The 21,929-nt window shown below is 44.0% G+C and overlaps 1 protein-coding gene across 2 annotated transcripts in view; it reads right to left on the reverse strand.

Moving 5' to 3' along the window:
• The window catches only part of BIN3 (bridging integrator 3), a 156,009-nt gene that overhangs the window by 88,110 nt on the left and 45,970 nt on the right, over window positions 1-21,929 (reverse strand). For both annotated transcript variants that reach the window (XM_058194773.1, XM_058194774.1), the window contains exon 2: window positions 12,182-12,230. In XM_058194773.1, the coding sequence (XP_058050756.1) occupies window positions 12,182-12,230 (49 nt within the window). The remainder of the gene's footprint in view (window positions 1-12,181; window positions 12,231-21,929) is intronic.

Consider the following 21,929-nt stretch of genomic DNA (forward strand, 5'->3'; position numbering starts at 1 on the left):
ACATAACTGTAAATTGTAACTGTTATTGTATAAAGTATTTGCACAAAATACTTGTACCCAGATGACACTTTGTTTAATGGAAGATGATGTTTGAATCAAAATAAAATTTAAAAAAAAAATTGTTAAAAAAAGGAAGTAAGTAAGTTGGAAGCCCAGGCTGCTTAAAGTTACAAGGTTGGGAAACACTGATCTAGAAGCTCCAGAGCTAGTATCAATGCACACTTTGCTTCCTCTAAAGAAAAGCCTTTTGCATCGTCTTGTATTACTGACCTAGGAAGGGAACCGCACTTCTCAGAAATTCCACGCGATTTTGGCTCTCTGTCCATTTTCGATTCCAACCGCTTCTGCCCACCGCAATTAAGGATACCTAAAGGAACTATATCCCACCCTTTTCCCCAGGAACATTTTCATCTCCTGGATTTTTATTGCTGTTTTGTTTAGTTTTGTGTGTGTGTGTTTTTTTAAAAATCATTTTAATTGTAGGCTGCCTCTGGAACACTGCGCTGTTGAAGGCACAGGATATAAATATAGTGAAATAAATACATGGCTTCATGGCAGGAGCGCATATTTTGGGGGCAGCAAACACCAAGGTTCAGTTCCCAGCATTTGAGCTAAAAAGAAACTGCCAGTAACAGGACCAAGAAAAAATTGAATGTCTGGATTTGGAGCAGCTCGGCTGGCAATCAGAAGGAACAGTACCGAGGTGGAGAGAACAAGTGATATAAAAGAAAAATATATCTAAGACACCAATATTGCTGCCAGGATTTTACGCAGGCTTGGTATTAAATGTATTATTTACAAATAACTAAACAATGCATGGGGAAATCGCACACTAATATTTGTCACTTGATTTAGAGGACTGGAGGCTAAAACATATGAAGAATGATTGCAGGAACTGGGTATGTCTAGTTGAATGAAAAGAAGGACCAGGGGAGACATGATAGCAGTCTTCCAATATCTCAGGGGTTGCCACAAAGAAGAGGGAGTCAAGCTATTCTCCAAAGCACCTGAGGGCAGGACAAGAACCAATGGGTGGAAACTAATCAAGGAGAGAAGCAACTTAGAACTAAGGAGAAATTTCCTGACAGTTGGAACAATTAATCAGTGGAACAACTTGCCTCCAGAAGTTGTAAATGCTCCAATACTGGAAATGTTTAAGAAGATGTTGGATAACCATTTGTCTGAAGTGGTGTAGGGTTTCCTGCCCGGGCAGGGGGTTGGACTAGAAGACCTCCAAGGTCCCTTCCAACTCTGTTGTTTGTTCTATTCTATTTCTATCCTAACAGTATTTCTGTTGCATGGAGGGGTGAGGCCAACATTTCCAATTTACTACAGGCTTCTCAAAAAAAAACCAATAATCGTAATAATCTGGAATCTCTGAGTCATAAAGAACACACCGAACCCCACACCTAGATTCTAGAGAACTGAATGAGGGTATTGGAAATTCTAGGACATTTTGAAATTGTTGCCATCTTCAAAAACAGGGATTAAGAGTAAACAATTCCCAAGTTTTAATGTATCTAATTGTTAAGGTACTCAACCCTAAAGGCAACAGTCTCATGCATATCGATTCATTGAATCAGCATTTTTAACTGTGGATGTGCCAGGTCCGTAATAGCTCAGGCTGGTAAGAAGCCTGTTATTAGAACATAGTAGCCTGCAATTACTGCAGGTTCAAGCCCGGCCCGAGGTTGACTCAGCCTTCCATCCTTTATAAGGTAGGTAAAATGAGGACCCAGATTGTTGGGGGGGGCAATAAGTTGACTTTGTAAAAAAATATACAAATAGAATGAGACTATTGCCTTATACACTGTAAGCCGCCCTGAGTCTTCGGAGAAGGGCGGGATATAAATGTAAAATAAAATTTTAAAAAAAGGTATTATAAATACCTTTTAAACATGGTATCGATCACTTAATACTTGGAATGCTGAAACTTCAGTGCAGAAGACAAACTAGAATAGTAGAAAACCACACCCCTTACCAACTCTGGAAGGGTAAGCTACTATATATAAACAGCTTGTAAAAACTATATAAAAGAAATAAACGCTGCACAGGCAGAAAGATATCTTTGCATCTTGCAAATGCCTGGATCCTGATTACTACAGTTCTTCATAAGTTTTTGTCTCCAGGCCCTTAATTATCTTAGTTGTTCTTCTTTTGCACTTTCCCCTACCCCCAAAGTCACAACTTTTTTTTTTGTAATGTGGTGACCAAAACTGGAAGCAGTATTCCAGGTGTGGCCTCACTAAGGATTTATAAAGCGGTACTAATCCTTCACGTGATTTTGATTCCATGCCTCTGTTTATACCAGGGGTCTGCAACCTTAAACACTCAAAAGAGCCATTTGGACCTGTTTCCCACAGAAAAGAAAACACCGGGAGCCACAAAAACCCTTCCCGCGCCTGACTATTTCTTGAGCGGCCACAAAACTAGCATATGTTTGTTACTTGAAACAGATTCTGAAAGGGACTTGGTAAAGGAGTGTATGATAAAGTGGGCACAAAATTTTCAGGACCCAAACTTGGGAAAAAATTTGGGTTAGAAATGTTAAATTCACGCAGGCACAGAATCTGAGGGGAAAATTTTTATAAAATGTTTTATAGATGGCACTTAGATCCTAAGAAATTATCGTGTATGTACCCAGATATGCAAGCAAAATGTTGGAGATGTAATTGTGATGATGCTACATATTTTCATATTTGGTGGACTTGTAAGGATATAAAGGCCTTTTGGATAAAAATTTGGTGGATTTTACAAAATGTTTTGAAAAAGAAGATAAAGTTCCTGCCGCAATTTTTTTTGTTGGGAATTATTACGGACTGTACAGTAATTGAGACTAAATTGATTTTAAATCTAATAACAGCAGCAAGATTACTAATAGGACAATACTGGAAGAAAAAAGAAGTACCTACAATAGAAGAATGGATATTGAAAGTTGCCAATTTGGCTGAGATGGCAAAGATATCAGCCTTTTTGAAAGACAATACGCAAGAAAGATACTTAAAGGAATGGAAAAAATGGATTGACTATATTCAACGTAGATATCAGACTAAGAGTTATCAGACTGTTTTGAATGATTATGATGTATTATTTTGATTGTTTTGGGGAAGTTAGGAATTGATGATTGTAGGGGTATAATTAAGTTGGGACGAAAATTTTTAGCATATGTTTGTTTTATTTTAACTATACCTTGTGCTCGTTCCGGGAAGTCGGGGGGGGGAGGGGGGTTGTGAAGGGAGGGGGGAGAGGAGGTGGGGGGAAAGGGGGGGGAAATTTTCTGTAAAACTTTTTGAATAAAAAAAAAACAAAAACTAGCATATGTGGTTGAATTAAACGTTCTGTTTTCTTCTGAAACTTTTCTTTTCTTGGATTTATCCATGGTTGGCCTACCGCGGGTTGAAAACCTCGATAAATCGCGTGCCGGCGGGTGTCGCATATTGGCAGTTGTGATGCATATTTTGAGTGCCGGGGAGCCGCAGCGGAGGGGTGAAAGAGCCACAGGCGGCTCCAGAGCTGCAGGTTGCTGACGTCTGGTATATACAACCAAGGAATGTATGAACACAGCTGGCTCGTGTTTAAGTGATCATCCACTAGGACTCCAAGGTCCCTCTCACACTGCTTTTCAGCCAGGTGTCGCAAATAATAATAATAATAATAATAATAATAATAATAATAATAATAATAATAATAATAATAATAATAATAATAATAATAATAATTATTATTATTATTATTATTATTATTATTATTTTATTAGATTTATAGACCGCCCTTCTCCCGAAGGACTCAGGGCGGTGTACAGCCAAGGTAAAAAAGAAACAATGTACAATTAAAAGTAAATTAAAAAACTTATTATACAATTTGGCCGAAAATTAAAATGGTTAAAAATCTAAAAACCCCAGTTTAAGACTTAAATAAAATTTAAAATTCGAAATCTAGACAATTTAAGAAAGCCCCGCGCGAACAAACAAATATGTTTTCAGTTCGCGGCGAAAGGTCCGAAGGTCAGGTATTTGGCGTAAACCAGGGGGAAGTTCATTCCAAAGAGTAGGAGCCCCCACAGAGAAGGATCTTCCTCTGGGGGCCGCCAGCCGACATTGTTTGGCGGACGGCACCCTGAGAAGTCCCTCTCTGTGTGAGCGTACGGGTCGGTGGGAGGCATGAGGTAACAGCAGGCGGTCCCGTAAGTACCCGGGCCCCAAGCCATAATAATCTGTACTTGTACCTTTGGAAAAACAAAAGAGGCTCCAGGGTCTCTCTAAGCATTGGATGGAGGAATGAAACGCGTCTTTTTTTAAGCACCCGCCACTTCCGATAAGTCAGTCGCTGTGGCAGCACCTGACGTCAACCCAGGGTAAATGAGATAGAGATGCCTTTCGGTCCCGCTACATCTGCAGTGCTGCTCAAAATAGACGCATTATCTTATTCCAGCACCTACTCAAGGCATGTCCGCACAGGAGGTTCCTGACTCCCACTCCTGTAAAAATGCAGGAAACTGACCCAGGCAAACAAAAGAAACGCGTGGCATTGGATTACTTGCACCGACACGGAGTTGTTTGTTTTTTTTTCTCTTCCACAAATAGAGTGCTGATGTTTGGAGCAGCTTTGAACTCCTTCCCTTTGCCACACCGTGGTGGTTGAATTCGCCTGGTCTTTCCGCAGCCACTGAAGTGACTTGTCTGCCTCGGTGTAATAGCACGATAGGGGGAAACCTGTCGCTCGTATTTGAAAAAGCAGGTTCATCGTCGTTTATAGCTTAGGTTTATAATTCTGGTCAACTCAGTTACCAACCTTGGGCAATGCACGGATTACAAATGTAAAGTATTATACAGAAATATGTATGGGAGGCAAAGCTATTTTTAATTAAAAGTGGTTAAACTGGATTGTAACCTGGATGCATTTGAGCAAATCGATCCAGCTGAAAGTCACTGTATAATCTATCACACTTCTGAAAATATTTACAGATTTGTCTCCTGGCAAAGACAAAGCTCCCAAGCTGCTGGTTCCATGGCTGAAACTGCTGGTTTAATTTTGTGACTTTCCTGCGATTTCCCCCAATCCCTGAATTTTGCAACTTCTTTCATAATGGTTCAGAAAATCTTGTTTTGCGCATCGGTACAAAGGTTGCACATTGGTTTCTGCCCTTATGTTTATTCCCAATAGCGCTATTATCTAAATAGTGACCGTGTGTATTTGTTCCAAGGAAGGAATGAATACAGTGACTTTTATCTCTCCATATCCACATCTTTGCTAATAAACGCATTTGTTACTGCACCTACTCATGGCTGGAAGGCTAGAGCAGGGGTGTCCGACCTTGGCAACTTTAAGACTTGTGGACTTCAACTCCCAGAATTCCCCAGCTGGGTCAACCTTGGGGCAACCATGACTTGGATGACTGAGAATCTCTACAGACTTTTAGCCGTACAATTTGGGATGAAGACCCTTTGAATGGTGTGGGAGTAGGAATGGATGTCCAGAGGGAAAAAAAATGACAGACTGCAGGAACCATTTGCACCACTCAGGTGACCCTGAGGACACAGGTAAACCTCCAAGTGGCCTCAACGACCCTCTAAAACAGCGGTTCTCAACCTGTGGGTCGGGACCCCGTTGGGGGTCGAATGACGATTTGCCAGGGGTCGCTTAAGACCATCGGAAATATGGGAAGTATACTTGCGAGTTGAAGAATCGCGCTCCAATGGTTGACTCCACAAGCCAGCTGCGGGCTCTTCAAATCGCTAGCCGAATTCAGCTTCAGGCGCGATGAATTAAAAAAGAGAGAAATCTTTGCTCTGATGTCTCCCTCTCAAGCCAGCTGCAATCACTCCCAATCGCTAGCCTAATCTGGCTTCAGGCGCGATAAACTTAATAGGGGAGGAGTCTCCGCTTTAATGCCTCCGTCCTCAAGCAATCGCAAGCAGTTCAGATCGCTAGCAATCAGGCGCAATCAATTCAAAACGAAAATAATTTTACGGTTGGGGGTCGCCACATCGTGGGGAATTGTATTAAAGGGGTCGCAGCACTATAAAGGTTGAGAACCACTGCTCTAAAAGGATGCAAAGGACCAGCTGTCTGCAAGGAATATCACTCCTTCCGTTCCCCACCATCTTGTCAGAGCTGAAGAAGCTTCTGGGGTGAGAAGCGAAACGTCTCCAAAAGAAAAACCAAGGAAGTTCCAGCTGCCTCCAGAAAAAAACACCTTTGGGACTCTCGACTGGGAACGATTCAATACAATTGACACAATGACTTCCTTTGAAAGACTGGAATTGAGGAGGCTCATTAAAGACATAACTAATGTCTTTTTCAGCTGCATCTGATCGTCTCCTAAAAGTGCTACTAAGCCACTCTTGGCATGAGATTTTCTTTCTCTCTTTTTTTTTTCTTGCCTGCCTTTGGGGGGGGGATGGGGGAGAAGAAGACAAAAAAAACCACCCCTTTTAAGCCAAACCCCTTGCGCCTGCCTCTCCATAGTTGGAAGTTGGAGCTGACTCTGGAAATAGCCCGTTGTTAATTTCTACTCAGGCTCCCCTCTGCGTGTGTATGTTTGTGATCTCGCCTTGCGAGTGGGTGAGCATCTCCATCAAACCACTTCCCTCTGAGATCAACAGTGGACTCAGCCATAACGATGCCTTACCTTCCCACTTCCTGAAACATAATCTAAAGGAGAACATCTGGAAGACGGGCGCCCAGCGCAGGGAGAAGAAATAAAAATGTCACTCTAGTTTTTTCCACTGCCGGCCATTTATACTGCAAATGGCAGGAAACCAGCACTGGCCACAAACATGGTATAAAGAAGGTGTCTCGTCCCCCCCCCCCCCCGGCCAAAAAGGCATGGCCTTAAGGACAGAGTTGTCCTGGCCGGAGGGATCCTTAGCTTTCAAAATACGTGTGTACTCTTAACCTTTTCCAAATATTTAAGAAGTGGTCATCGCTGTACTGTTTGCCAGTGAATTTTAGAAGTTAACTGCACAATTCCCACTCCATGCGTTGTCCTCGACTTACGACCACAATTGAGCCCAGCTTTTCCTGTTGCTAAGTGAGACATCCGGGGTGAGTTCTGCTCCATTTTACGGCCTTGCTCGCCACCATTTTTCGGTGGTCATCACTGCACTGTTTGCCAGTGAATTTTAGGAGTTAACTGCGCAATTCCCATTCCGTTCGTTGTCCTTGACTTATGACCACATCTGAGCTCGGCTTTTCTGTTGCTAAGTGAGACATCTGTGGTGAGTTCTGTTCCATTTTACAACCTTGCTTGCCACAGCTGTTAAGTGAATCACTGCTCACCACGCCTTTTTTGGCCTGTTTTTGAGGCTTTTTTGACCCATTTTGGGGGGGGGTTGTCCGTTTTTGAAGCTTTTTGGAGCCGTTTTTGAGGGGAGTTTTTTGACCCATTTTGGGTGCTTCTTTTGGCCCGTTTTTTCTGAAAAAGCCTCAAAAATAGCCCCCAAAAGCCTCAAAAATGGGCCAAAACAAAAAAGCCCTGAAAATGGGCCCAAGTAAAGCCCCAAAAATCAGCTGTAAAAAGCCTCAAAAATGGGCCGAGAAAAGCCCTGGAAACAGGCCGAAAAGATTGGAAAAGGCCAAACAAAGGCCCGAAAAAAGGGAGGCTAAAAACTTTTGTTGTTGTTGTTGTCTTCCTCTTCTAAATTTAAGTCTGTCTTATAGTCAGTGTATTTTAGAGTCCGAAAAAGAGGGAATACACAATATTCCAGCTTCTCTTTTCTTTATGGTATGTGGGACAAAGCAGTTGCAAATTGAGCCTTTTCCCCTGTGCTTCTTCCCGTTTCAAATCATGGATAAGTGGGATCTTTAAGAGGAGAACAAAGAAATTTAAATTTTTAAAGGGATGGTACAGAGAACTCAGAACTGAAAGTGACATCAGGCAGCCTTCCTGTACTAAAATAAAACACTCTTCATTAATGGGGTAGCAACTGGTGGTCAGGAAAGTACCCATATATGGGAACAGGATGAGGAACCTCTAAGACCTAAATTGTTCCACCTACTGGGAATCTAAGTCTTCTATCATCGTCTTTTACATCGCCACGGTGTAAAAAAGATGTTGAGACTCTGGAAAGAGTGCAGAGAAGAGCAACAAAGATGATTAGGGGACTGGAGGCTAAAACATATGAAGAATGGTTGCAGGAACTCGGTATGCCTAGTTTAATGAAAAGAAGGACTAGGGGAGACATGATAGCTGTGTTCCAATATCTCAGGGGCTGCCACAAAGAAGAGGGAGTCGGGCTGTTCTCCAAAGCACCTGAGAGTAGAACAAGAAGCAATGGATGGAAACTGATCAAGGCGAGAAACAACCTGGAACTAAGGAGAAATTTCCTGACAGTGAGAACAATTAATCAGTGGAACAACTTGCCTCCAGAAGTTGTGAATGTTCCCACACTGGAAGTTTTTAAAGAAAATGTTGGATAACTATTTGTCTGAAATGATGTAGGGCTTCCTGCCTAAGCAAGGGGTTGGACTAGAAGACCTCCAAGGTCCCTTCCAACTCTGTTCTTCTCAATTCTCAATCTGTCGTGACTTGTATCCAATCAGCCTCAAAGAGTCCAAGTGCTGGGTTCATTTTAAATGGGGCTTTGGATATGGATGCATGGATATATGGAATTGTTTCCTCTGTTTCTGCAGACTTCTTTCAGTGATGCACTAGAAACCTGGTGTGTAAGTTCGGCAACTTTTGAGATTTGCTGGCTGGGGAATTCTAGGAATTGAAATCCACAGGTCCTGCCATGGTTGGAGACCCTTGATTTAGGGTACTCATCATTTCATAACTAGAAACATTTCTGGAAAGAGATCAAACAAGTACAAATGATAGCCATGGGAAGGACCTCAAATCTGCAACAGTCCGTCCCCTGGGTGAAGAACAGGTTCCGGTTTTATGTCAGGCTTTAACTCAACTTAATATGTAAGTTGGAACCAGCACCTATGAATGGGCTGAATTACTAAAATTAGTGGACGGCATTCTCCTTCCTTCAGTTGAAGATCTGCTGAAGCCATACAAAGTTTTCATGAACTGCTAAAAACAGGCTGTATGTTGAAAACATATTGTTGGGACCCAGGCCCAAGTAGGTAGTAATAAACTTAGTCCGTGGAAAAACAAACTTTATTCAAACAGCTGGGAATTAGTTGATTCCCAGCGCCGTTCAACTCAAAGTAAAACAAATGTCTCCCAAACACAAATTCCTCAGTTATCTCACAAACCTTGGTCCAATTAGGCAAACTGCCAAAGGCCCTTCCTGGCAAACGTACAGAAGCCACAAAAACAAAGATGAAGCAGAAGACTAAGCAGAAGATGCAGCTACAACCTTGTTTTCCGGCAAAGCTGAAACACCATTGCTGGTTTGTTTTAAGCCTTATGGGAGGGGCCAATCATCTCTTGGCCTTACTCCCGAGTTGTCCTTTTTGCTTGAGCTGCTCTTGCCTTCTGGCAGCTCTTCTCATGCGTGCATTAGGAACAGGCTCCTCCTGTTCCTTTGCCTCACTACTGTCAGTCTCTGGAGGCTCTGGAGTCTGCACCTCACTCCTCGATGGCCCTGGCCTCACCTCAGCCTCATCACTATTCGACTCCGTTGCCAGCTCCGTAGGCTGCTGACGGACCACAACAAATATGTGGCTTTAGCAATGCATGAAAACATTTGTTTCCTTCAGCAATTTCAATTTCAATTTTTCGGCAATTTGTCGGCATGAGGAAGAAGGCATGTTCATTGCCATTTTTAGTAATAGGTAGCCTATCTGCAAGAATGAACTGTCCGTAAGTTGAACATTCTTACACCAGGGATTGCTGTATAGCAGAATGACATTAAGTATAACTTATGACCCTTTTACCTTTGATCCTTTGGTCATTGGGAAGTGTTAAGGTCACTCTAAAACATTTAAATCAAGTCTTGATGCTCTCAAAACTTCTTCGACTACAATTTCTACAATCTCTTGCTATCTGTACTGCAGGCTAGAACTAAGGGGAACTAAGACACAAACCTGAAAGCTTTCAGATTCGGCTTTTCCCAGATGTGCCAATATTGTTGTGGTCCACCAGCAGCCTCGGAGCTGGCAACGGAGTCGGACAGCGATGAGGCTGAGGAAGAGCGTGGGCCAGTCTGTCAGGCTGGGAAAGGCCCGGATGAGGGCTCTGCATTGGAGGCTGAGGTGAGGCCAGGGCCATTGGGGAGTGAGGTGCGGACTCCAGAGCCTCCAGAAACTGACAGTAGTGAGGCAGAGGAACAGGAGGAGCCTTTTCCTAGTGCACACATGAGAAGAATTGCCAGAAGGCAAGAGCAGCTAAAGCAAAGAGGACGATTCGGGAGTAAGGCCAAGAGATGATTGGCCTTTCCCATAAGGCTTAAAAGACCAGCAATGGTGTTTGGGCTTTGCCGGAAAACAACATTGATAGCTTCATCTTCTTGCATTTATTTTGTATCGGTGTCTTCTGAACATTTGCCAAGAAAGACCTTTGGCAGTTTGCCTAATTGGACCAAGGTTGGTGATAGGACTGAGGAATTTGTGTTGGGAGGAATCTGCTTCAATTTAGTTCAACTATGCTGGGAATGAAGTAATTCTCAGCTGTTCGAATAAACTTTGTTTTTTCACTGAATGAGTTTCCTACTACCTACTTGGTCACAACAAATATGACATACTAATCGAATGGAACTTTGAGGAACTTCAAGCCTTGGAGTCTTCTTTCATTGGGGGTGTTACTTGGAACCCTGACATTCAGCATCAGCCAGCATGACTAATGTAGCTGAGCAACATTTGGAAAGCTACAGCTTTCCCATGCCTCTTCTACAGACAGATTTCCTTGCTGCACAAACACCACACGAAGGTCCATGTTTGCAATCAGTTGGGGTGTGTGCGTGGGGGGGGGGTACCCCATGCCCTCTCCCAGTGCTTCAAGGTAAGACGATTAAGAACAGGATAACAGAGTTGGAAGAGACCTTGGAGGTCTTCTAGTCCAACCCCCTGCCTACACAGGAAACCCTGCACCACTTCAGACAAATGGTTATCCAATCTCCTCTTAAAAACTTCCAGTGTTGTAGAATTCACAGCTTCTGGAGGCAAGTTATTCCATTGACTAATTGTTCTAACTGTCAGGAAATTTCTCCTTAGTTCTAGGTTGCTTCTCTCCTTGATTAGGTTCCACCCATTGCTTCTTGTTCTACCCTCAGGTGTTTTGGAGAATAGCTTGACTCCCTCTTCTTTGTGGCAACCCCTGAGATATTGGAAGACTGCTATCATGTCTCCCCTAGTCCTTCTTTTCATTAAACTAGACATGCCCAGTTCCTGCAACCGTTCTTCATATGTTTTAGCCTCCAGTCCCCTAATCATCTTTGTTGCTCTTCTCTGCACTCTTTCTAGAGTCTCAACATCTTTTTTACAGCCTGGCGAACAAAACTGGGTGCAGTACTCCAAATGTGACCTTCCCAAGGCCTTACAAAGTGGTATTAACACTTCACGTGATCGTGATTCTATCCCTCCGTTGATGCTTTAGGCTGCCTCCAGAATATGAAACGGCCTTGGGTGTATGCATGTGTCTCAAAATGCCTTTTAAAGCAACGTGCTCTGCCATCCAAATTAATTCACACCCGGGCACTAAGCATTTTTCAAGCTTCCTCTAATAAGCCTGCCTTTGGAAACAGTTATATTCAGTAATATGAAGCAGGCCTCCTTCTCCATCTGCTCAGAAAAAGAAAAAAAAGAGAGAGAGAGAGGAACAAACAAGGTAGGGCTGAAAGAAGGAAGGAAGGAAGCCTGCTTCACCATCTCCTAGGAAAACCATGCCAGAGTGACAAAAGTCCCTCCTTTACACACACACACACACAAGCAGGGGAGGAGTGGGGTGCTAAGAAAGGAACAAGGACAGAGATCGAGAAGATACCAAAATAAGCCTAAGACTCCCCCTCAGTCAAGGCAGCCATAGTCAAAGACAGAAGCAATTTCAGCTCACTCATGTTTTTTTTTTTCTCCCACCCACATGCCTATAAACATATTAAAAAACGTGGTTGGTTAATGTGTGCTTGGCTTGAGTCATCAGCCATATGATCAAAGACAAGATTTCCCCCCCCCCAAAAAAAAGAGAGAGAGAGGAGAGGAGAGGAGAGGAGAGGAGAGGAGAGGAGAGGAGAGGAGAGGAGAGGAGAGGAGAGGAGAGGAGAGGAGGGGGAAAAAAAACTGGTTTACTCACTGTCTTGGACACAATCTGTTTTTTAGGCTGTCCGATCTTGAACGGAATCCTGGAGTGGGAAAAAGAGAAGAGAAAGCAGAGGAGATAAGACCCCCTTGGCAAACAAGCCAGCCTGTCTTGTTTAAAAATCACCTTTTCACAGGAGAGATATTGGGGATAGAACGAAAAATAAATTGGGAGCCGAGCATCGCACAGGAGCTCCCATCTTGGCTTGGCGAACACAGATCCTCTCTCTTTCGCCCCCCTGCCCCGCCCCAACCACCATTAAGCATCCCCCTCCCTCCTTCTTTGACAGGACCAGAGCAAGATGGCGAGATAATTATGAATACCGCGGGCCTGAGCAACTCTGGCAGAGCAAATCTTTCTAGAATTTAAGCTGAAAAAGCAAAATTGCAGGGATCGGGAAATAAAAACCATTGCAAATGTCTGGATCAGAACGGAGGATAACGAGGCGTCTATCCTATCGGAAAGTGATCAGGATGGCAAATGACAGTCTACCTCCCCTTAAGCTCCCATAGCCAAGGGGCTCGGCTTGCCTCCAGAAGTTGTGGGCGCGCCATCGCTGGGGGCTTTGAAAAAAAGAGACTGCACAGCCATTTGTCCAGAATGGTATAGGGCAGGGGTCTCCGACCTTGGCAACTTTTAAGACTTGTGGACTTCAACTCCCAGAATTCCTCAGCCAGCTTGTCCACAAGTCTTAAAGATTGCCAAGGTCGTGTTGTGTCTTGCCCACTCTCACCGCAGCCGGGGCCTTCTTATCTGCTTCCGAACGCTGAGGTATGTCCTAGTATGCCTCCCGGCCCCAGCCCTGGCTCCATGCCCAGACAGGCTGAAGAGGAGGAAGTATCTCCAGCCCCCAGCTCTGGCTCCATGCCCAGGCAAACGGAGCAACTAGACCCCTCCCCCTCCCCCACAGCATGTGAGCCTGAGGAAGGTCTATTACCAACAGCTGCTGACTGGAGTGACCCTCGCTTCAGAAGAATTGATAGGCGGCGGCGTCAGAAGAAAGGGAGGGGCAGGCCTGGATAAGTGCTGAGTCATGGAGCCACACCCCATGGCTATATAAAGGATCTGCTTTCTGGCATTCTCTGAGTCAGGCAAAGTCGAACATATCTTGCTGAAGTCACTTTCTGGTCTCCTGCCTGCCTTGAGGACTTTGCTAGGACTTTGGCAGAGCTGCAGAGGCACACCTGATTCAGATTTCCCTGACCCGGCCGTCAGCGGAGGAGTGGGACACGACAGGTCGGAGACCCCTGGTATAGGGCAGGGATGTCAAACTCAAGGCACGGGGATGGGATCCGGCCGGCGGGTTGCTTCGATCTGATCCGTGGGGCCACCGTGGAAACAGCAAAGGATCGGCCCGTGGGCGGCCCTCCCGAGCTCCGTTTTCAGTGGCAGAGGGTTGCAGGAAGCCACTGCAGTCGAAAACCAGTTTTCGCTGGTAGAGCGCTCTGGCTGCTACAGGCGCCCCTGACACGAGTGGCGTCGAGCTGACCATGGCCCCCCTGGCCCCCCCGAGGTCAAACCCAACCCTGATGTGGCTCTTAATAAAATCGAGTTTGACACCCCTGGTGTAGGGTCTCCTGCTTGAGCAGGGAGTTGGATTTAGAACAGGGGTCTCCAACCTTGGCAACTTTAAGACTTGTGGACTTAAACTCCCAGCAAAGCTGGCTGAGGAATTCTGGGAGTTGAAGTCCACAAGTCTTAAAGTTGCCAAAGTTGGAGACCTCTGGACTAGAAGACCTCCAAGGTCCCTTCCAACTGTGTTATTCTCTCTATGTCATGCTCCACAGCTTCGAAGTAGCCAGCACTCTAGCCAGCACGAAGCTGTAAACACCAGCCTGAAGATAACGCATGAGACTACGTCGCCAAGACACTTCCAACTTTACGCGGGAGAAAACCCGAATAACCAAAGACCTACATACAAACACCCGCGAAAACCTCAGAAAAAAAATATATATATATTTTATATATACATACATACATACATACATACATACATACATACATACATACATATATATATATATATATATATATATATATATATATATATATATATATACACATACATACATACATACATGTTTTCTGAGGTTTTTGTTTGTATGTTTTTTATTCGGTTTTCTCCAAAAAATTGGAAGTGTCTTGGACGTTCAAGTCTCATCCGTCATCTTCAGGCTTCAGCCAGGCTTCTGGGAGCTTCTGGGAGCAAGAAGTTCTGGGAGCTTCTTGCTCCCAGAAGCACGAAGCTGAAGCCTGAAGATGACGAATAAGACTTTGACGAAACGTCGCCAAGACACTTCCAATTTTACACAGGAGAAAACCCGAACAACCAAACACCTACATACATACATACATACATACATACATATATATTCATTGTGCTGATTACAGTGACATTAACCTGGTGGACACTATAACTCACTCACATATGAAGCACATACATGTGTGCTTCAATCTCTGTGTATGTATGACGTACCACATGTTTTCAAGTAGATTTTTTTCTTTAATGCAAACTTGTCTCATCTTTCTAGCTATAAGCAACCTGTAAGGTCAAGGCAGCTTTCTACATTGTAATGTCTTGGGTACATTTTCAAATGTCATATTTTTTTTTCCGCAACAGATGATTGGCATATTAACATGTTCGGTTGTATGCGCAGGTAGATTCCAGCCAAAAGAACGTTTTTATTTCTTTACAAAATTTATATTCCTTCTTGTTTCCAAGGTTTTACCTTCCAGACATCAGCTCTATTGAAGTCTGAATCATCTCTGATATACTTTGGAATAGAGGAGTAAGAACCATTTTATAAATTAATGATAATCTGTGCCCCTCTTCCATCAACAACAGTATGAACGGTTGCAGGAACTGGGCTTGGCTGGTCTAGTGAAGAGAAGGACCAGGGGAGGCATGATAGCAGTCTTCCAATATTTCAGGGGCTGCCAGAGAGAGGAAGGGGGTCAAGCTATTTTCCAAGGCACCCGAAGGCCAGACAAGGAATAATGAATGGAAACTGAACAAGGAGAGATTCAACCTAGAAATAAGGAGGAATTTTCTAACAGTGAGAACAACCAACCCATGGAACAGAAGTTGCCTTCGGAAGTTGTGGGAGCTTCATCCCTGGAAGCTTCCAATAAGAGACTGGATGGCCATTTTTCAGAAATGGTGTAAGGTCTGCTGCTTGGAGGTGGGGGCTGGACTAGATGACCTACAAGGTCTCTTCCAATCCTGTTAACCTATAATCTGAATTTAGAGCAGCTAATGGTCTCTACTTTCCAATATCTCAGGGGCTGCCACAAGGAAGAGGAAGTCAATTTTTTCACTGACTGAGTTTCCTACTACCTACTTGGGCCTGGGCCACAACAGGTTGGGAGATCTCGGTAGCGATGAATCTCATTTTCATTGCCATCGAGAAAGAAGCCAAAACTTTGCCCAAAAGTGGGGTTTCAGCCCCTTTAATAGTGGAGCATTAAACGCCCTTCTCACAGTGTATATAGATTTATAGTGCTTTTCTTCAACAAGGTTTGTGGCAGTCAACAAAAATATCTCCGGGTCTACAGCAGAAGGTCGAGAGAACGAGCACCGCTATCTCAAAATTCTGCCTCGCTGCAAACGTTAAAAATGGATACGCTTTTGTCGAGCCTGTCTTGAAATCCGAAAGTGGAAATAATGCTGCTTAAAATAAATAAAAGAACATTGTTTCTCTCGGCCAGCTCCTTCCAAATGCAGGCTCCAGTCAAGAATCCCTGTTCAATCGCGCCCATTGGCCAGGACATAAATGTTTCATTGCATACTTCTCCTCCAATACATACGTGTTCTTTCGCCTCTAGCAGAAGCCACTCAGCGAAGAACAAGACCAAGTTCAATATGATTTACGGGTAGGGAAATAAGTGCAAGAGTATCTAGAGATAGTCGTGCCTCAAGGCAGCCTTAGAGGCAGAAGGCATCCAGATGGTCTTAAGGAGAAGGCTTCCTCTTGCTTGGTTTTGGGCAACGTTGAAGGGTTAATCCACTATTCCTTTGGCATACGTCCCTCCTACTCCTGCAGCAGAGATGACGGAAGATCTCAGGGCTCCTTTTCTGTGCTTGCTTTCTTGCAGACAGCAGTAGCACTGAGACTTATATACCGCTTCACAGTTGCTTTTACAGCCCTCTCTAAGCGGCTTACAGAGTCGGCCTCTTGCCCCCGACAATCTGGCTCCTCATTTTACCCACCTCGGAAGGATGGAAGTCTGAGTCAACCTTGACCCAGTCAGGATCGAACTGCTGGCAGTCAGCAAAGATACCCTGGAATACTGCATTCTAACCACTAAGAGGGAGGGAGGAAGGGAGGGAAGGAAGGAAGGAAGGAAGGAAGGGAGGGAGGGAGGGAGGGAGGGAGGGAGGGAGGGAGGAAGGAAGGAAGGAAGGAAGGAAGGAAGGAAGGAAGGAAGGAAGGAAGGCTGAGTCAACCTTGAGCTAGGATCGAACTGCTGGCAATGGGCAGAAGGAAGGAAGGGAGGGAAGGAGGGAGGAAGGACAATAGCAATAGCACTAGGACTTATATACCGTTACACAGTGCTTTACAGCCCCCTCTAAGCAGTTTACAGAGTCAGTCTATTGCCCCCAACAATCTGGGTCCTCATTTTATCGACCTCGGAAGGATGGAAAGCTGAGTCAACCTTGAGCCGGTCAGGATTGAACTGCTGGCAGTCGGCAGTGTTAGCTTGGACTACTGCATTGTAACCATTAAGAGGGAGGGAGGGAGGGAGGGAAGAAGGAAGGAAGGAAGGAAGGAAGGAAGGAAGGAAGGAAGGAAGGAAGGAATAGCATTTAGACTTATATATTGCTTCACAGTGACTCACAGCCCTCTCTAAGCAGTTTACAGTCAGCCTATTTTCCCAACAATCTGGGTCCTCATTTTACCCACCTCAGATGGAAGGAAGGCTGAGTCAACCTTGAGCCGGTCAGAATCGAACTGCTGGCAGTGGGCAGAGTTAACCTGCAATACTGCATTCTAACCACTGCGCCACCAGACGGCTGCTTTATTACTCAAAGTAGGTAACATCAGCAGGGCTGGCAAGGAATGGGGTTTGCTCTAGCACTGATGACGTTACCTAGCTTGGGTAATGAAACGTCTGCAAGGAAACAACCAAGGTGTTGTGTCTGCACCCCCCGAGCTGGGCCCCCTGCCAGAAAGTGACTCGGAAAGTGAGGGAGAAGGGCCATCAAGACTTACCTCAGGAGCACCGGCTTCCCTGGCTCAGCTCCAGGAGCCAGAGGCAGGCCAGGTGGAGGAGATAACGAGGCCTCCGTCCCCTGACTCTTTCTCCCCCCAGGCCATGCCTCCAGACCCGGCTGATGGCAATCAGGCCTGGCTGGACCCTAGGTTTCGTAGGCAGGAGAGGCGGAAACAACAGAAGCGGGGGGGGGCAGGCCTAGGAAGTGATGAGTCATGAAGCCACACCCCACAGGATATAAAAGCAGCAAAGGCTGCTATGCCTCTTCGTAGCAGGCAAATCAACTGCTTGACTAGAGCTGAAGTACTGTTTGTTGACTCATCGGCATCAAGGGAGATAACAGAGACACTTGGCAGATGCTCGCTAGTTTGCTGCCAGAGCTGATAGTGCCAGCTAATTAAGTCATTGCTCGGACTGAGGCGAGGGTGGACAGAACACAAGGTCAGAGAACACCAAGAAGCTCTCAGTTTCTCTTCGGTCATCCTCGCTGGAGGAGTAGGATGAAAGTGTGATGAAGGAATAGTAGACGAACTCTTCACATTTTCCAAAACCAAGTAAGACCCTTCATTTCAACCCTGGGCTACAAATATTCTCCTTTATCAGTAGAATGCCATTCTATATGTAGTCCTTGGCTTACAACAGTTCATTTAGTTCAAAGTTACAACAGCCCTGAAAAAATGGACTGGGTTTTTCGCACTTATGACCGTTGCAGCATCCCCGTGGTCAGGTAGATTTACATTTGAATGCTTGACAACTGGTTCATATTTAGGACGGTTGCAGTGTGCCGGAGTGACGCGGACTATTTTTGGTGACCTTCTGACAAGAAATGTCAATGGGGGAAGCCAGGTTGACTTCACAACCAACTTTTCTTAAGCCACAAACAACTGTGGCTTAAGAAAAGTGGCAAATGAAGGTCACAAAACAAGGCAAAACTCACTTAAGAAACAAGGCGGCGATTGTGCCACCCATCTCGGAAGAAGGGAAAAACTGAAAGTTGCAAGAGAAACCCACATGTAGTTGACTTTAGATTCAACTAGTCTGAATCAGGGAATGATTGTTTTCCAGCCTCCTTCAGCTGCCTTTTGCCCAACCTACACACTGGAGAAGAGAATATTCTCACTTAAAAATTTAAATTATAGATCCTTTAACAGATTAACAGAGTTGGAAGGGGCGTCGTAGGTCATCTAGTCCAGCCTCCCACCCAAGCAGGAGACCCTGCACCATTTCTGACAGATGGCAGTGCAGCCTTTTCTTGAAAGCTTCCAGGGATGAAGCTCCCACAACTTCTGAGGGCAACTTCTGTTCCATGGATTGATTGTTCTCACGGTCAGGAAATTCCTCCTTATTTTCAGGTTGAATCTCTCCTTTTTTTTTGTTTTTATTTGCATTTATATCCCGCCCTTCTCCGAAGACTCAGGGCGGCTTACACTATGTTAGCAATAGTCTTCATCCTATTTGTATATTTATATACAAAGTCAACTTTTATTGCCCCCAACAATCTGGGTCCTCATTTTACCTACCTTATAAAGGATGGAAGGCTGAGTCAACCTTGGGCCTGGTGGGACTAGAACATGCAGTAATTGCAAGCAGCTGCTGTTAATAACAGACTGTCTTAGCAGTCTGAGCCACAGAGGCTCACTTGTTCCTTGATCAGTTTCCATCCATTATTTCTTGCCTGGCCTTCGGGTGCCTTGGAAAATAGCTTGACCCCTTCCGCTCTGTGGCAGCCCCTCAAATACTGGAAGACTGCTATCATGTCTCCCCTGGTCCTTCTCTTCACTAGACTAGCCATGCCCAGTTCCTGTAACTATTCTTCATATGTTTTAGGCTCCAGGCCTTTGATCATTTTAGATAGATTCAAATTAACAGAGTTGGAAGGTGCCTGGTAGGTCATCTAGTCCAGCCTCCCACCCAATCAGGAGACCCTACACATTTCTGAGAGATGGCAGTCCGGTCTCTTCTTGAAAGCCTCCAGTGATGAAGCTCCCACAACTTCTGAAGGGAACTTTTGTTCCGTTAGTTGAATCGCTGTTCTCGCTATCAGAAAATTCCTCCTTATTTCCAGGTTGAATCTCTCCTGGTTCAGTTTCCATCCATTGTTCCTTGTCTGGCCTTCGGGTGCTTTGGAAAATAGCTTGACCCCTTATCTTAGAATCTTAGTTCTTACTTAGCAATATAAGTTTTGGGCTGGATTGCAGTTGTAAATGGAGGACTACCTGCCCTGAAAGGGAAAACCAGAACCGCCCTGAACAAGCAAGCAGGTACCTATATTTGAGCATGACGCAACCGGCGTTTGGTGCGCTTGCTCATGAAGCCACCTGCTGTGGACACTTTGGGCGCATTCTGCAAATGCTATACCCCACAGGAAACAGCGCTCTGCGCTGACCACTATATATAATCTGACCAATGAGGCTGAAGAGAGAGAGAGAGAGAGAGAGAGAAGGGTCACAAATAAAGGTTTGAGTAATTCTTTCCTGCTTTGCCAAGTTGCCACCATTGTTTTCTAACCAAGTATATAATTTTGGCACCAATAATAAACCTGGCCTGCAAACCTAACCCTTCCGAACCGAGCATGGAGCTCTCAAACAGCCTTAGTCACCAAACGTATAAATTTAATTTTTTGCAGTGCTTCCTGTTTATTGTGCTGCAAGAAAGCTGAAGTCTTTGGGCCTCTGGTGGCGCAACAGGCTAATGCAGCCTATTATTAACAGCAACTGCTTGTAATATTGCAGGTTCAAGTCCCACCAGGCCCAAGGTTGACTCAGCCTTCCATCCTTTATAAGGTAGGTAAAATGAGGACCCAGATTGTTGGGGGGCAATAAGTTGACTTTGTATATAGTATACAAATGGATGAAGACTATTGCTTGACATAGTGTAAGCCGCCCTGAGTCTTCGGAGAAGGGCGGGATATAAATGCAAAAAAAAAAAAAAAAAAAAAGTCATTTTCGTCCATTAGCTCTTTTTAGGTTTGTTGGCTTTTTTCCCCACCCTGACAGCAATGAATTTCATGGCTTTCATTAACAACGAGTGTTTGGCATATAATGACACCGTCAACACAATTTGGGGGTTAGACGCAAGAAATACTAAAGGGTTTTTTTTTTCTTTCCAGTTTTTTTTTTTTTTTAACATGGGCAAAGCCAGGAAATTAAGGTAGTTCCACAGTTATTCTTACAGGGAATTAATTAAACCATACAAGAGCAGTTTGTTTTCTGACATTCTTCCCCCATGAAATGACTATGGTAAGTATGCGTTACAGAAAGTGAGACAGCATTTTTTTAAAAAAAAATAAAAATTAAAAAAAAATCATGTTACCAGTCTTCGCGTTTTTAGAAAAGAAGGGCAAATCTGGTTGCCGATGCGATAAAATTAATTCTGTAGAATAATAAGACACCATCTCTTTCTGCAGAGTGGGTAGGAATATCCTGCGTTAAGGATGGTATGAGAAGATAGTATACAATAATAATAATAATAGAAAATAATAATAGAAAATAGATGGTATGAGAAAGGCGAAAGGAGGAGAGATGGAGAGGGAGAAAAAAACAGCTAATTTTCCCCAATCTGAAATCTTCAGACATGTTGGAATTATCACTCCCAAAATTCCCATTCTGGCTGAGAGTTCCAGGAAATTTAACCCCAAGACATTTGGAAGACACCAAGTTACAGAACAGGGATCCACGATATTAAAGATAATTAAAGATAATGCAAGAATTTTTTTTAAAAAAAAAACTTTTAAAAAAAACTTTTTTATTGTTTTATTGTGATACACAATCTGAAAAAACACACAACATATAACATATAAATATCTCCTATTTTTAAACGACGTTTCTTAGTGGTCTTCTTTCGCTGTTATATCTTTCCCCCATTATCTCATTTATTATTTTATTTTCTTTCTTATCCCATTTTCTTTATTTACATTGAATTATCTAATAAGGTAAAGGTAAAGGTTCTTCTCGCACATATATGCTAGTCGTTCCCGACTCTAGGGGGCGGTGCTCATCTCCGTTTCAAAGCCGAAGAGCCAGCACTGTCCGAAGACATCTCCGTGGTCATGTGGCCGGCATGACTCAATGCCAAAGGCGCACGGAATGCTGTGACCTTCCCACCAAAGGTGGTTCCTATTTTTCTACTTTCATTTTTACGTGCTTTCGAACTGCTAGGTTGGCAGAAGCTGGGACAAGTAACAGGAGCTCACCCCATTACGCGGCGCTAGGGATTTGAACCGCTGAACTGCCGACCTTTTGATCAACAAGCTCAGCGTTTTAGCCACTAAGCCACCGCGTCCCTCATGAATTATCTAATACTAATAGCTTTACTTTTCTAGATTCTTATATACTGATTATTTACATATTGCACATTTCTAATTTCTCTCCTTTATTTTTTTCCTTTATTTCTAAGTGAACAAAAGAAATTAAAGAGAAAGAAGAGACAGACTACTATATAATCTGGAATAAATGGTTATGAATGGCTTGAGATTAGAAAACAAAAAATATTTCTGGTTGTATCTTCAAGAATGCTATGTTTAGCAAGG

This window comes from Ahaetulla prasina, chromosome 9, assembly GCF_028640845.1.
Source record: "Ahaetulla prasina isolate Xishuangbanna chromosome 9, ASM2864084v1, whole genome shotgun sequence".
In the NCBI taxonomy this organism is placed as follows: domain Eukaryota; kingdom Metazoa; phylum Chordata; class Lepidosauria; order Squamata; family Colubridae; genus Ahaetulla; species Ahaetulla prasina.